At 39.2% G+C, this 16811-nt stretch overlaps 1 protein-coding gene across 1 annotated transcript; it reads right to left on the reverse strand.

Annotated features, from left to right (window-relative positions):
* Positions 1-1342: 1342 nt before the first annotated feature.
* On the reverse strand, positions 1343-1654 carry rprmb (reprimo, TP53 dependent G2 arrest mediator candidate b). The gene has a single exon (XM_053638058.1). The coding sequence runs from the start codon at positions 1652-1654 to the stop codon at positions 1343-1345; it is 312 nt and encodes a 103-aa protein (XP_053494033.1).
* Between the last annotated feature and the right edge of the window lie 15157 nt (positions 1655-16811).

Consider the following 16811-nt stretch of genomic DNA (forward strand, 5'->3'; position numbering starts at 1 on the left):
TAGAGTAGCTTGTCTTGCATCTGGGGTGTCTGAATTGTTTATTAGTTTGGACTACAGTACGTTCAGTAAATGCCTGCAATCTGGCCAGTTTTCTTGTATTCCTAATAGCCTTTTTATTGCCATTGAAACCACCTGCAACTTTATGGCTGCTCTCTGATTCTAATAGTGTTTAACAGTTACATCAGTTTTGTTGTATTCTTAGCAATAATCTGTTATGAGACAATGGTCATTTCTAATCATTACAGACATCTAATTGTGTTTGGCCAGTTGCCATGACCACTAATTTTATTTCAACTCCAAGTTAATTTCCCTTCGTCCTGCGGCCCCGTTTACAGCAACGATGACAAAGAAATCGCAGTGAATTAATGCTGAATCGCTGTCAATCACAACCTTAAAGCCAAGGAGAGAACACAACGATTACGTATTATGGAAATGAATTTATGTTTGTGCTACGGTTAACAGGTTGTACATTACAATGCAGGTTTTCGAATTTATACAGCAATCTGGCAATCCAGTAGGTTACACATGTATTATATCATTTCTTTATAAATGAACAGACTGAGAAATCAGTTTATATAAGTGAACTGGTACAGTAGGGCAACCAATAAACATTAGCGTAGTGAGTCAAACCCTAATCTACTTATAGTACTGTTGGCGAAGTAAAAACTACTCTGAAAAAGTAGATTTCTTTTAAATATTTGTTGGTTTTTTTTTGTTTTTTGTTTTTTTTTTTTTAACTTAGGAACCTTGATAGATCATCTATCCAGCATATGAGATGCAAAATTCCAGACATGATGGGAACTCTTAATGAACGGTGTACCTTTTCTTTCCAGTAATAAGAAGAATAATCATCACTATCATCCTTTATCAACGGTAAAATGTAAATATTGTGACAATTTGTTGGAGTTAAAAGTTTAAACTGCAACCAATCGAATACAAATAATGCAGATACAGGGATGAAGTAGTTCTATTGCAGACTAGATTATAGAGTTTTAAGAGGCATAAAATGTTTCGAAATCAAACTAACACGGCGTAATATACTATAAGGATTGTATAATGAGTGAACTTGGAGTATAATCTGTATAATCCTAATCTTGAAGCTCTTTTTCACTCCAGGCTGTGTTCAAATAAAGTAATTATTTAACAGTTTTTTTGTTTGTTTGTTTGTTTTTTTTGTAATAAAGCATCTAATGCAGAACTGCAGGGAATGTCATCATGCCATATTCTTTCAGCTGTGGATGTTATAGTTCTTTCTTTTCCATGCACTAAAGTCCAAACAGTCTCCATGACAGCTTTAGGGAAGGATCACATTGAGGTCTCAGCCTCGCCAGGTACAGATCCATCACGCGCTCACTATAACCGCCTCGACGTCTTTGGAATATCTTCTATCCGCGACGAGGAAGTTGATCATTCCTACGGATTTGATGAGCAGGTTACAGCCCAAGAAGAAGATGCCAAAGACCACGGTGAGCGCGAGCACGCACATCACGGCGACTTGCACCACGTTCGGGGCGAAGGAGTCGCGCTCGTGCGCACCGCTCTGCGCCAAACCGGAGTCTGTGACAGCTGAGGACCAAGTGCAGCATGCGGGTAAAGTCTCAGTGTTCCCGGCGTGGAAACCTCCGTCCGTGTCGTTCAACGCCGTCCAGTTCATTCTGCCTTTGCTTATTTATATTTAATAAGTCGGAGAAATAACCTTTATTTTTTTTTCTTTCTTTCTTTCTTTCTTTCTTAGAAACTTATCGAGGCTTGGAGGAATTATTCCTGTAGAGCTCGCGCATGAAACCAGCAGCGGTGAAGTGTGTGTCCATTCTGGATGACAACAAATCTGTGTGACTTGTCTGAGTCCGTGCACGTGTTAGTGGTCCGAGTGGGAGCGTCTCAGCTCGGGTATGCAAATGTCGCCCCCTATAGGAATAATCTCACATATGCTGCATTCTGTTCATTTTTTTTTTGTCCTTGGTTCATTGTCCAGTCCATAACATCGTCTGCCTAATCAGATTCCTGTCATGACTCACTCTTGGCCATGTAAAAATATTTCTGATATCTCTGTACAGCATCAAAGTGGTGTGTGATCATTTGCTGTGTATTTACTTATGAAGCAGCACAGTATAAACATACCAGAATGCCCCTCCTTACCCCCCCCCCCCACACCCTTTTTTTCCATCAAGTTGGTGCAGAAGGATTCTAATAGACCACATCCTATATACTGTATGGATGTGAATTTGAGGTACAAGGCACTGTGATGAAGGCATTTTAGCCAAATCAGTTGTTTAAAAAGGTTGTCTAATAGTGTATGCACATCCCAGGACTTGGCTGAGGCTGTAAATCAGATCAGTCACGTTTCTCATTCTCATTTTTAAAAAAAAATAATAATTTCCAAATGAAAAATTCACCCGTGGGAGGGATGGTGGTTTAGTGGTTTAGCACCTTTGCGTCGCACCTCTGGGTATGCAGGTTCGAACGCTTCCTCCACTCTGTGTGCACCCTGTGTGTGGTTTCCCATGCGTTGTAGGCTGCATTTCCATATTGTCCATGTTGTCAATAGTGTGTGAATGTGTGTGCGATTGTGCCCTGTGGTGGGTGACCCGAGTTCACTGGGATAGGTTCCAGGCTCTCTGCGACCCTGTGTAGGATAAGCGGTATGGAAGATGGATGGATGGATGGATGGATGGATGTAAATTCACCAAGATGGTCTCCCCATCCCCATCATCTTTTTTTTTTGTTTGTTTGTTTTGTTTAATCTTATTTTTATTAGGAAAAAAACATTTATCTTTAATACAATTAGAGCAATTCACCTCTTCTACCAGTAGACAAATGAACAAATCTAATTAAAAAAAAAAAAAAACAAAACAGAAAGAGAATAACATGTCGCTACAGCTATTCCTCATGTAACCAGCCAACCAAGAACAAAAGGACATCCTGAACCCTTCCCAATCCAGTTAGTACAGATGGGAAAAAAAAAGGCAAAAGGAACATAAATAATTTAAAAAAAAAAGGGGGGGGGGGGGCCTCAATCAGGGGGTAGACCCCGCAGAGAGTTAAAGTACTATCATCAGAGCCATCTTAATCTGTTGTTCTGTACAGTAATAAATGTAATTACAATAATGTAAATAAAATGGTCACAGTCAAAAGGAATAGTTCAGGTCAGATCATTGTCTTCCAAAGACTAAAGAAAAGGACCCCACATTTAATGGAATACATCACTTTTCGGTTTGATTGTAGGCCTATAGGCAAGTCTTTCAGTTGCTAAGCATGCACTGCAAACCCTAACAAGTTGACTGAACTCAGTCGATTGAGTAAACTCGTTCCCTCAGTTTAATTGAGTAATGGGGTCTCCCAAAACTATATTTATATATTTAAGTTCACGTGACTTGGTGTTCATTTCAAGTGCACTGTAATACAGGGTGTCCCAAAAAATCTCCAGCAAAAAAAAGTAACTTGATTTACAAAACGTCCTCTACATGACTGCCATTTCTTTGTAAACACACACGGCGTCGTCTCTCCCGCTCATAATGCACTCTTCAACTTCACTACGCAGGAACCAGCAACAGGCCAGTCGAAGAGGACCGCCTTTTGCAATGATCTACCAATGTTGCCAGGCAGAACTCCTTGCATGGCCAATCATGTCAAAGAAAGACCAGAGTGAGGGTGTGTTTTTTTTTTGTTTTTTTTTAAATAAATGAATTAATAAATCATGATTTTGAGTTCATAACACTTGAAATCTTAAGTTTATGTATTTTATAGGTAAATACTGTAAGTTAAACAAACTCAGATGTTGGATTTATGGATTCAAAACGCAACATTTGAAGAAATGTTTAGTCAAGTAAAGACAACATTAGGGTTTAGAGTGTAGAGAAAGATCTCTTATCCAGAGAGACAAAAAAGGACTCCATTCACTTTTCCTATAGATGGCAATAGCCTATAACAGACAGAGATTTACTTCTAGTCATGAGATCTTAACGACAATGTTAATGGGATGTTAAAGACCAAGAATACAAATCTTAGTGCAGACAGGGATGCCCTAGCTAATCATTTTGGAAATTGTGCTGTTTCTTTCCAGACGGCTTGCAGGGATTTGCATACCCAAATAGCTACAATGAAACACAGTTCAATTATGAGTTTTACATTTTATGGGATAGCGTTTCAAGTGTTACACTGGTTCCAATTATATTGAGTCAATTTTAATCGATGACTAAGATTGTTTCTTACATTTCATCACAACATACTGCAACATACAGCTAATGCCGGCGTCGCTAGGGGTAATCTTAGTGTAACTTCAGATGTTTTTTTGCCTGGAACTGCCCTGGAGTTTAGAGGAAATGTGATAGGAATTAACTAAACGTTAGTTGTTTAAACTTAATACGGCGTTGTCGCTGTTTACTGTTTGTCGATGATTACTTTTTCCCCAGGGCTGTTTGCGTATAATGACTTCTAATTCAGTTCTATTCAATTTGATTTCTATAGCGCTTTTAAGAATGGACATTGTCTCAAAGCAGCTTTACAGAAACATATAAACACGTTATACCGATTTTAAACGTGTGAATTTGTCCCTAATGAGCAAGACTGTGGCGAAGGTGGCAAGGAAAAACTCCGTAAGATGTTAAAAGGAAGAAACCTTGAGAGGAACCAGACTCAGAAGGGAACCCGTCCTCATCTGGGTAACAACAGATAGTGTGAGAGTAAAAGGAAGTTCATTATGGTTTTTATATGAAGTCTGTTTGTTGAACTAGTCCACTGTTCACTAAAGGAGACCTGAGTGCAAAACTGCATGTGGTAATTGCAGTCCTAAGGCCATTGCAGCAACCATAGTCCCAGCACCATAGCACAACAGTTCATGTGAAATTAAGGTCCAAAACCATTTCCATGGCACTTCAAGAGGCACCATCCTCAGCATCCTCAGCAATCTCAGCATCCTCGGCATCCTCAGCAATCTCAGCATCCTTGGCAATCTCAGCATCCTCGGCAATCTCAGCATCCTCGGCAATCTCAGCATCCTCGGCAATCTCGGCAGTCTCAGCATCCTCGGCAATCTCAGCATCCTCAGCAATCTCAGCAATCTCAGCATCCTCAGCAATCTCGGCAATCTCAGCATCCTCAGCAATCTCAGCATCCTCAGCAATCTCAGCATCCTCAGCAATCTCAGCAATCTCAGCATCCTCAGCAATCTCAGCATCCTCAGCAATCTCAGCAATCTCAGCATCCTCAGCAATCTCAGCATCCTCAGCAATCTCAGCAATCTCAGCATCCTCAGCAATCTCAGCATCCTCAGCAATCTCGGCAATCTCAGCATCCTCGGCAATCTCGGCAATCTCAGCATCCTCGGCAATCTCAGCAATCTCAGCATCCTCGGCAATCTCAGCAATCTCAGCATCCTCGGCAATCTCAGCAATCTCAGCATCCTCGGCAATCTCAGCAATCTCAGCATCCTCGGCAATCTCAGAATCCTCAGTAATCTCAGCATCCTCAGCATCCTCAGCAATCTCTGCAATCTCAGCATCCTCAGCAATCTCAGAATCCTCAGCAATCTCAGCAATCTCCAGGCTGCATTGTTTGGGGTCATCCTCAGTAGCAGGCTGTAGCTTCCAGTTGATGAGAGCTCCATCCAGAGGTAGGGCATCAAGATGGATCAGGCATGTCCAGAGAGCAGAAAGGGTCAGGATCACTGGCATCTCCATAAAATCATGTGTAAGGATAAACAGCGTATGCACTCGGTGTACCCACTTGTTTTGCTGCTTCATAAGTCCCTGTGTTATCTTCCCCTTTAACTGCATTGCTTGTTTTTTTGTGTAAAAAAAAAAAAAAAAAAAAAATTAGTTTGTTTTGTTTTTGTTTTGTTTTTTGCAAACACATGATTGTTGTTATTGTTGCACCTTTAGACAGTTAACACCTTGAGGATTCAGAAATGTATCATGTATTTTTGGGGGGGATTTGTTTTTATTAATAGCAAGAAAACTTAGACAAGTTGAAAATGCAAAAAATGTGAAAGGTACACAACACGATTACCACCTCAGCAACAAGGAAGGTACAGTTTAGTACCCTTTTTTTCTGAGAATGTGTGGTTCGCTAGCTGTGGCCACGCCCCATGATAACCAGCCCAGGCGCTGAGAGCCGGTGCGGTCGACTGTACATTTTTAAATAATAAATAACCTAAGGAGTTTGCATGTTCTCCCCGTGCTGCGGGGGTTTCCTCCGGGTACTCCGGTTTCCTCCCCGAGTCCAAAGACATGCATGGTAGTCTGATTGGCGTGTCCAAAGTGTCCGTAGTGTATGAATGGGTGTGAGAGTATGTATGTGATTGTGCCCTGCAATGGACTGGCACCCTGTCCAGGGTGTACCCCACCTTGTACCCGATGCTCCCTGGGATAGGCTCCAGGTTCCCCGTGACCCTGAAAAGGATAAAGTGGTAGAAGATGGATGGATGGATGGATGTTTTTGCCTTAGCTTTGTTGCCATTAATGAAACATTTTTTTTTAACCCTCATGGTGCTTATTATGTACATGAATGAAAAATGCGGTTATATCATATTTTAAAGAAGCACGGCGCATACATGTTTTAAAGAAGCATGGCTCAGACTGACTGAAAATTCTTTTAATGATGTCATTTTCAAATTACACAAATTTTCAGTATTATCCAAAATTCATAGCTAATCTTTTCTAAAATTCAGTATGAACAGATTCAGTAAAATCACCTGTAAAAAACATTACTGAAAGGTAGCATTTTATGATGTATTCCTTGCAGTAAGGCCATAACGTGGGATTAAGAAATCAATACTAATCTCTAAAATTATATGAACACAGTATACTGAGTAAAAATATTTGCATACTCCATGAGTAACATTCTATATTTACTAACTCGAAGAGACTAACTCATTCCCCTGCTTTTTAAAGGACCATTTAATGCACATGCACTGCATTGATGCATCGCGTAACTGCGTATTGCAGTATAGCGTAACTATACTGTGGGATGTTTCATGCATCCATTAATTTTCCCTAATGCTTATCCTACACAGGGTCATGGGGTTCTGGAGCCTATCCCAGGGAACTAGTGGGCACAAGGCGGGGGACACCCTGGACAGGATGCCAATCGTACACATATTCACACACTATGGCAATCATTTTAAAGCACATGTCTTTGGACTGGGGGAGGTAACCCAGAAGGAATCCCAGAGGCACAGAGATAGCATGCAAGCACCACGCACACAGGGTGGAGGTGGGAATCAAGCCCCCAACCCTGCTGGTGCGAGGCAAGCATGCTAACCGCTAAGCCACCATGACCTCCCCATCCATTCATTCATTCATGCATCCACTACATCCCTGCACTTTTCCACTAACTTGAACCATGCTGTCCAAGTCATGTTTTTTTTTTGTTGTTGTTTTGTTTTGTTTTGTTTTTGCTTTGTTCAAATTTGGGATATCTTGATTCAACTTCCTATTTGATGCTGACCACAACCTTTACATAATGTCACATCAGTTAAGTCATTATTGTAAATCAAGCATTTCCATTGCAAGGGCATAGTAACTTTCGACATTCACTTATCAGGACAGAAAATAAATGCTGCTATGTCAAACACTCCCAATTGATCTGATTTCATACTATACATATATGCTATATAAAATAATACAATTGCGTAATATAACATATTCTTTTCATTTGATTGAAAAAGAAAATAAATTGTCTGAGTTGGCAGAATCCCTGGCGGTGACAATAGCAGTAGCAGAGGTGTAACAGCAGAGGGTGCTGTTGTTCTCCCGAAATGTAAGAAGGCTACAGTATGTTCACACTCAACCACCAGTATATATTTACCTTACGTAATCCTATGCAAAGCATCCAGCAGGCCTGTCAGATTTTTAAAGCACTGCCACCAGCATTCTTTTCACCAGAGAGGAAAAGTTGAAAAGATTTCAGAAAAGCCTTGCGGAATGTCAATCACCTTTTATCACCTGACTAACCAGGTTACAGCCAAGCTTAAAAAAACAACAACAACAACAACCAAGATGAGTGCCTGTGGGATAGTTTGTCCTGTTAGTCTAAAGAGTTTCACAATACTTACACTCACTAACCACTTTATTAGTAACACCTGTACATCTGTTTCTTCTTGAAATTAACCAATCAGCCAATGCATAGAACCATGTGAAAAGCTTCAGTTAAGGCTTACATCAAACATCAGAAGTGGGGGGGAAATGTGATCTCAGTGACTGAACATGGCATTCTTCGTCGTGCCGCATGGGCTGGATTAAGTATTTCAGAAACTGCTGCTATCCTGCTGATATACCTTATATAACTGAATAGATTTCTTTCTTGTCTGTAGAATTGACACAAAATTGTCCAGGAAAAAAAAAAATTCAGTTCTGTGGGAAGAAATGCCCTGTTAATGAGAGCGGTCAGAGAATGACCAGTCTCTTTTGAGCTGATGGCTCAAATAATCACTCTTTACAATCTTGCTGAGCAGAAAAGCATCTCAGAATGCACAACACGTTGAACAATAGACCACTGAAGACTGGAAAAAGACCAGGTGACAGTTTGCACATGTACATTGATAAGGCTGTGTCATTATTTAGTTATGTTTTGTTTGTTTTTTCGAGCTACTAATACTAGTTATGCTTACTTGATCGAATAAAGTTACCTAATATAGCCAATATCAGTCATGTTAATTAAAAGAAGAGCATTGAGTTAGAAATATATTTACCTAGCCGTCTTCTAACCTAGCTAAAATGGATTATCATTAGCAGTTACAGACTAATTAGCACATGAGGCATGTCTAAAAGTGTTTACAAACTGGTAATGAACTGTACATTTGCTGTACTGAAGGCGATCCAGCACTATTAATTACATCACCTTTTTAACGTCAAACAGTTCAGTTTACAAATTTGTTCTCTCACGCGATTAAAATCAGAAGACAGAAAAAAAAATTCCAGCTTGTTACCAAGAAACCTTTCCCTCTGACCGTTACAAAAGCTGATACTGGAGACTCCTTCCGCTTAGAGAAGGCTTCACCATGTCAAGGATGATATATTTTTCTTTGCAAAATAAAAGCACATTTTCAAATATGTTTATTCTTAGTCTTAGGTGAGATGTGCAGCATCTGCTATACCAGTCTCTGTGAATGAGCTGTTACTATAGAAACCCTATCCTGATTTGTATATATAAAGCAAGCATTTATATAATCCCGTGAATTGCATTACAGCTGTTACTACTGTCCATGCAGTGGTATTACAGGAAATTACTCACCTTCTGTGGTATAAATAATGTTGACAATGTCTTAATTCATGAACCATTCAATCCGTCGTGTTAATGTATTCAGGTTTATTGCATATAATGTTGTTGCTATGCACATATAATGTATTTAATATAACGCATATATAATATAATATTTTCTTTATAGGTTTTTTTTTACCTGGGCAAATAATTTGCTGACAGAGAGGAAATTGTATAAACATTAATCTCTTTTTTTTTTTTCTTTTCATATTAAGACAGTTAAAACTGCGGGGGTTCTAGGATCTGAGGCGTCACAAGCTTTCAGTGCTCAGCGGCTTATTTAAAACAGGTCTTTTATAAGATATACTATATACTTTTTCATGCTCCTTTGGTCGACCAGGTTAAGCATGAAAGGTGCTTAGCTCCACCAAAGCATGTCCTTTTACTCAACAGCCAATAAACTGGAGTGTACCAAATGTAAACAGTTTTTTTAAACACTGAGGGTCCACTCTTAAGCTGTCTATTTTGCATGCTCTTTCTCCTACGCAAACCTTTCCATGTGTACATGATTCATTAGTCCAATCCAGAGGGAGTGAGACAGAGAGAGTGGGGGAGGAACGCAAAAGAAAAGAAAGAAATAGAGAGATAGAGAGAGAAATAGAGAGGGAGAGAGAGCACCAAGGACATAGTGCTATTCCTGTCTGGGTGTTTCTGTGCAGTGCCAAACTACACTCTCTTCAAAAGCTGCCTCTGTGAAGAGCTTTCTCCTCTCTCAGCACTTTATGTGTATCTCACTGTGTGTGTGTGTGTGTGTGTGTGTGTGTGTGTGTGTGTGTGTGTGGTCGAGAGAGAGAGAGAGAGAGAGAAACAAAAAAAGATGATAGTGTAGGCATGGAGAGGAAAAGGTGTAGATGGGTAGAGAAGAGGGAGGAGCAGTAGAGAGACATGTAGGAGAGAAAAGAAAGCTATTTGCAGAGGCAGGAGAATGGAGCAGCTTTAGACAGATTTGACGCTGCAATTTGAGATCTTGCATGTTTAAATATGGAGCTTTGTTGTTGTTTTAAATAGATTTGAAAAGACTTTATATGGTGCCATTATGCCACCTCATCGTCCCTAAGGTGTCTGGTTCGATCCTAGGCTTGGGTTACTTCCTGTGCAGAATTTGATGAGTTCCTCATGTCCGTGTGTGTGTCTCCTCCAGTTTCCTTCCATCTCCCAAAAACATGCCAGTAGGTGGATTGGCTATGCAAAATTGCCACTGTGTGAAGGAGTGTGTGAATGTGTGCATGCATGGTGTTCCCAGAATAGGCTCTGGATTCACTGCAACCCTGACTGGAATAAAGCAGTTACTGAAAATGAATGGATTTATCCAAAGTCACATGAGTGAGGCAGTGCTGCAAGACAGAGTTTCCAGCAACCGATCAGAACAACGTGTGAGATAGTCGTAGGAAGAAACAAAACTGAGGGCATCTAAGAACAAGTGTTGGGGTAAATGCTGGTATTTACCAACACTGGTCACAACATAGTCAGTCACACTATGAATTAGGCAATCCTATACATCTAATGTTTCTGTATTTGAATTATTTTGCAAAGGGCTTCAGATGGGGTATTTCACTCAGAGCCTCAAGACTAAATTTTGAGGAGGAGGGGGTTTTACTGTGCACTATTCACTCTGAGACGCTATTGATCAGTAGGCCCATTTGAGTGTGGATGCATGCTGGGGGAGCCAGTGAAGTGTAGGGCAGGTGTAACATGCATTTTGTTTGATTGCAGACCAGATGTTGCACAGTATTTTGTTCACATGTCTTATTATTACCAGATACAAAGTGGTCCAATACAGATCTCTTCAATCTGAGAGTCAATTTTGTTAATTTTTTTTTCCTAGCAGGGTTTTCCTCTTTGCCACTTAATATAAAATCTAAATGCTAATGTAATGTATTACCTCTACCTGTAGGACATTCCAATATAGTGCATCAAACACTGGCATATGAAGCAGCATACTGTATGTAATGACATTTAAATCCAAGTTATTTTAAACTCCTCTGCCATCGAAAGATTTATCACATTATAGGAAATAAATTTCACCTTCTGCATGTGCACAAAAAAAAATTGCATACCCTTAGGACAAAAGGAATCAAGCCAATTTATTTATAAACGCATGACATTTAGTGTTTTTTGTTTCACAGTTATTCATTTAGTGTGTTATATTTCATGAATGTATAATGGTCAAATAGTGTTATATGTTATATGTAATGATAATTAAATGTTTACCTTCTTGGAGTTGGTTTTGATACTTTGAGGACAGTTTTCTTTTCTAAAGCCCTAAGAGATGAAAATGTCTGCACTCAGCCGTAGAGTTTGTCCACATTTCTATTCAGTGTTTAATACAACATTTTATTTTTTTTTGCAAGAATTCATTTTAGCAAATAGGAACCAAATGATAGTGCATCATTATGTAGATTAGCCTATTAATTATCTACTTCATAGTTTAATTAGCACATACGGATAACTCTGCTTCTTTTACCTCATATGTATTAATTCAGTATACACTTATGTTAATGCTACATTTCTAAGCCAACTTCCTGTTTGTAGATATTTTTTAGTGGAAATAATTAAAGTATGGTTGACATGTGGGTCATGTGCACACTAAAAATGATGACTATAGAAAAATCTTGATAGAACACATTTTCTACGTTTTAGCATTCGGGTCATTTCTTAAACTGGCTGCTGTTCTACTAATAACACTAACGAGAGATGTAGCTTTTAGGGCTCATGCAAGCAGGAAACATAACATATTTTCAGTTCAATTCAATTCAATTTTATTTGTATAGCGCTTTTTACAGTAGACATTGTCTCAAAGCAGCTTTACAGAAACATATCAACACGATATACAGATTTTAAATGTACGAATTTATCCCAATTGAGCAAGCGGTGGCGAGGAAAAACTCCCTAAGATGTTAAGAGGAAGAAACCTTGAGAGGACGCAGACTCAGAAGGGAACCCGTCCTCATCTGGGTAACAACGGATAGTGTGAAAAAGTTGATTATGGTTTTACATGAAGTCTGTTTGGCCTTAGAAGCAGCCGTAGTAAATACTTGTATTTAGTGAGCTGCTTTAACATTTATATGTCATTATATTGTACTGAGAAATTCATATGAAGCAAGGAGAAGCCTGGTGAGCTGTATTTGACATTCAAGCATTTGACATTGATGCTTTTTGTATTTTAAGTTTCTATGCAGCAGGGATCGAGCAGTTTATTGTGTTTTGGAAAAATCTCAAATAGAGGACAGAGACAAGTGGTGCATCAGGTCTGGAGGGTGGACATCTGAGGATGACACTACAGTCCCCTTCTGGTCTGGAATTTTGCTGGGTAAACAAATGATTGATATTGGCATAGCCACACAGCAAGTGCGAGGCTAGTGATATGATTCCACACTGAGTGAAACAGATTAAAGGGAATGTCTTTTTTTTCAGTATTCTACAGTGCAGTTCGTGTCTCTGTGCAACCCCAATTCTCAAAAAGTTGGGACAGTATGGAAAAAAAAAGTGTCATTTTAAAATTGAGTTTACCCTGTACTATGCTGAAAACACATTATTAACGCATTATTTGAGGTTTTACTTTGTGAATTTAAGCTATTTTTGAAAATATACACTCATTTCAAATCTGATGACTGCAACACACTCCAAAAAAGTTGGGACAGTCGACTGTTTACCACTGTGTAACATCACCTTTTCTTTTAATAGTTTGGACACTGAAGACTCCAGTTGGTTAAGTTTAGCAAGCGGAATTTCCACCCATTCATCCATTATGCATTTCTTCAGCTGCACAACTGTTCGGGGCCTTCGTTGCCTTATTTTGCGTTCATAATGCACCACGCATTCTCAATCGGAGACAGGACAGGACTGCAGGCAGGCCATGCTAGCACCCGCACTCTCTGCTTATGCAACCATGCGCTTGAATGTGGTTTGGCGTTGTCCTGCTTTGGATGGCAGCATATTTTGCTCCAAAATGTGTACATACAGTATCTTTCTGCATTAATGCTGCCCTCACAGATGTGCAAGTTACCCATGCCACGGGCACTGACACGCCCCCATATCGTGACAGACACTGGCTTTTGGACCTGACGCTGATAACAGCTTGGATGGTCCTTTTCCTCTTTGGCTGTTTTGTCCAAAGACTATTTGAAATGTTGACTCATCAGACCACAAAACACGATTCCACTGTGCTACTGTCCATCTCGAATGAGACAGAGCCCAGATAAGTCGGCGGCACTTCTGGACAGTGTTGATGTATGGCTTCTGCTTTAGTAAGGCCTTAACTTGCATCTGTGGATGCAGCGGCGAATGGTGTTGACTGACAAAGGTTTACCAAAGTATTCCTGAGCCCATGTCAGGATCGCCATTACAGACTCATGACGGTTTATAAGACAGTGACGTCTGAGGTATCGGAGATCACGCGCGTTCAGAAGTGGCTTTCGGTCTTGCCCTTTACGCACGGAGATTTTACAACAACATACTGCTTTTGCAATGAAGCAATGAGTTTAAAGTTAAAGTGCAGAATGTTGCCTTTAATTTGAGGTTATTTAAATCTATTTTGACTAACAATTTCTTAATTGGACAGCTTTGTGTTTATGGTACATGTACAAATGGTTTAGTGCTGATTCTAAATGTGACATTTCCATTTGGAGTCTGTTGTTGCTGTCTCTCAACATGAGGTCCAATTAATGTCAGTGCCAGTAAAGTAGGCTATCATGGGCCTTATGATAAACTGAATAAGACATTTTGTAGATATGTTATGACTATATTTGTAGTCATAATGCAATATGCAGATACCATTTATTAGAATTTTATAAGAATGGGGATTCTCATCAGAATCATAAAATACCAGTTGTACATTAGTTATAAATTAGCATTAGGTTTATTTTTGTCATGAAATCAATAAGGGAACTCCGAACTACAGTTCCCAACAGCCACTGCTTCATTGTCACATGACCACCTGCACCTGATTTTCCTGGTAATTAGCACTCTTGTATATAGTCACAGTTTGCAGTGCACTATCTGTCTCATGTTATCGTCTCACTATACATTTGTCTATGCTGCCGTATTTTGTCTTTGCCGCAGTGTTTTGTTTCCTCGTTGTAGAGTCTTTTAGTGTTTAAGAATCTGCGCTTGCTTCCGTCTCTGTACTTTGAACCGTGACAATTTTATGCCTAGTTTATGTCTGTTTGTCGATTGCCAGACTTTTGCCATCGTTTCTTTTAATAAAATTGCATTTGCAACCCTGGATCTGCCTGACGTACAAGAAGACCTCATTGCAAGTATGGGTGCAAAGAGTTGTAGGGACTTGCATCAAGCAGTCACAGCTCTGGGCTATGTTCTTGGCGAGCAACACTGCAGATCAATAACAGATCACGGTCATGTTAGAAACTCCAACAGTCTGGCCCTGCAGCAGCTGTGCTCGGTCCTCGCACTGGTCTCCTAATTGCTGATAAATATGATGGAGAACCAACCAAGGATTTTTGTGCCAAGTGCCAAGGATTTTTGTTACAATGCTCACTATATATTTTCTCTCAGAATCTCACAAGATATCACTGCTTGCCTTGTTGCACAGCTTGTCTTGTTTAGAAATTTCTCCATGCAAGGCCTGGTATGCATAAGGCCAGCCATTTAAAATGTAAAATTCCTGTGTTTGGTTTTCATAATAAGATGACCCGCTGCATTCTAGACTAACTGGATACGAGCCCGAAATCTTTGAATAAGGCAAGTAAAGAAGTGCAGTAATCTGGATGTGATTACACAAATACATGGATCTTTTTCTCCTTATCTTGAAAGGACAATGCATGTCTAATTTTAGTAATATTTCTTATAAAATGTAGGATTGAAAAAGTACAATGTAGGATTGAACTACTTATTCATGTAAAAGAGTTGTTGTTGTTTTTTAATTATTGCTACATTTTAGGCAAAGGATTTAACAATAGATTCCAAGAGACCTTGGACAGTACAGAAGGGCTACCTGAAATCCTTTCAAATACTTTCATGGCCAATTACAAGAATGCTTTATTTTCATTTAATCTAATTAGTTTAACCTAATTAAGACATCTAGTCCTTAATGACTAAAAACATTTAGTTAGATTGGCCAACCTAAAACTGTCACATTTTACAAACAAGTACAGCAGCATAAAACTGAAACGAGACATAATAATGTTCAATTAAAAATACCCAAGGGAAGCATATAGAGTGAAAATAAAATGGGCCCAAAAAAAACTGACAAAAAAACTGACACCATAAACTGACAATTTCCTATTAGATAAATACAATAAGATAAAAACAATTAAGAGCAGATCCCAAAATACAAGCCCACTGACTAAGCCTACTGTACCACCATCAATTGTATCAGAGACTCTATAGTTATTGTGTATAGTTTGATTAAGGTCAGGGTTTGTTTGTTTTTTGTTTTTTGGAAAGGCTGAACACATGCTATCTTCAACTAGTCTGGAACATTAAAAATTCATTAACGATCGTCTGTAGATAAGCATCGTCAGTTCCTAATACCTTCTTCATAAAAGTTAGCAGGGCTGTCACCATAACAGCTAGAAGAACATTTTAAATGCTTCACAGTCTCAATTAAATCCTCTCAGGGAATGGGTGTAAATTGACTCAGAGTGACAATGTTAAAGCTAGGTGGAGATACATCCTTGCAGATTGGGGAGTGTGTAATTTTAGCACTGATACTTCATAATCTAAGGACTTTGCATATTTAAAATAAAAATAAAAAATCTTGTTCCTGGTGTAGTCCAGTAACTTACTAAAGCTTTACTTACTGGAGCACACAGAAATTTCATAGACATGAACACAGTTCACCATCTGCACAACCTTTGAAACCCCCTATCCATGTTCAAGCTCTGGATGGAAACCCAATTGGCAGTCATCAACCCACCAGACTATCCCCATACACACTAATGCCAGTGGCATGTACATTGAGGTGACCTCCTTTATTATCACTGAATCCTTCAACTACCCCATCATTTGGGATTACCATGGCTGCAGAACAATAACCCAAGTATTAACTTGAACTTGAAATCACTGCTTCCTGAATGTCATCCTACCTGTATATCTCCCCCAGTTATAATCATAGCTTCTACATCAGTAGAAAGCCCTGAGGTGGATTTGATATATGTATACGTTAATGGGAAAAAGAAGGTAGACTCTCCTTCAAATTCTATGTTTTTAGTGATCAGTTCTTAAATAACAATAGTGTGCTCCTTACCAACAAACAAATAACCTCAGATGAGAACAAAAATCACGGCAGATTTCAGTATGTAGTCTTTTTCCCCCAAAGGTAAATTAAGATTCAGATACCATTTGGGGGGAAATAAGTACACCCTATAATTCAGTAACATATAGAACCACCTTAAGCAACAATAGCTTAAAGTAAATACTTTCCATAGTTTAAGGGTTTAAGTTTGTAGGAGCTCTCAAATCATTTTGGAGAAATTTCGGCCCACTCTTCTTTACGTCATTGCTTCAGGTCATTGATATTTAAGGACATTTGTTTATGCACAGCATCTCTCCGGAGTTAAGGCCTGGATTTTTTTTCTTCTTCTACAGTGAGG

The sequence above is a fragment of the Ictalurus furcatus genome, chromosome 12, assembly GCF_023375685.1.
Source record: "Ictalurus furcatus strain D&B chromosome 12, Billie_1.0, whole genome shotgun sequence".
Lineage (NCBI taxonomy): Eukaryota > Metazoa > Chordata > Actinopteri > Siluriformes > Ictaluridae > Ictalurus > Ictalurus furcatus.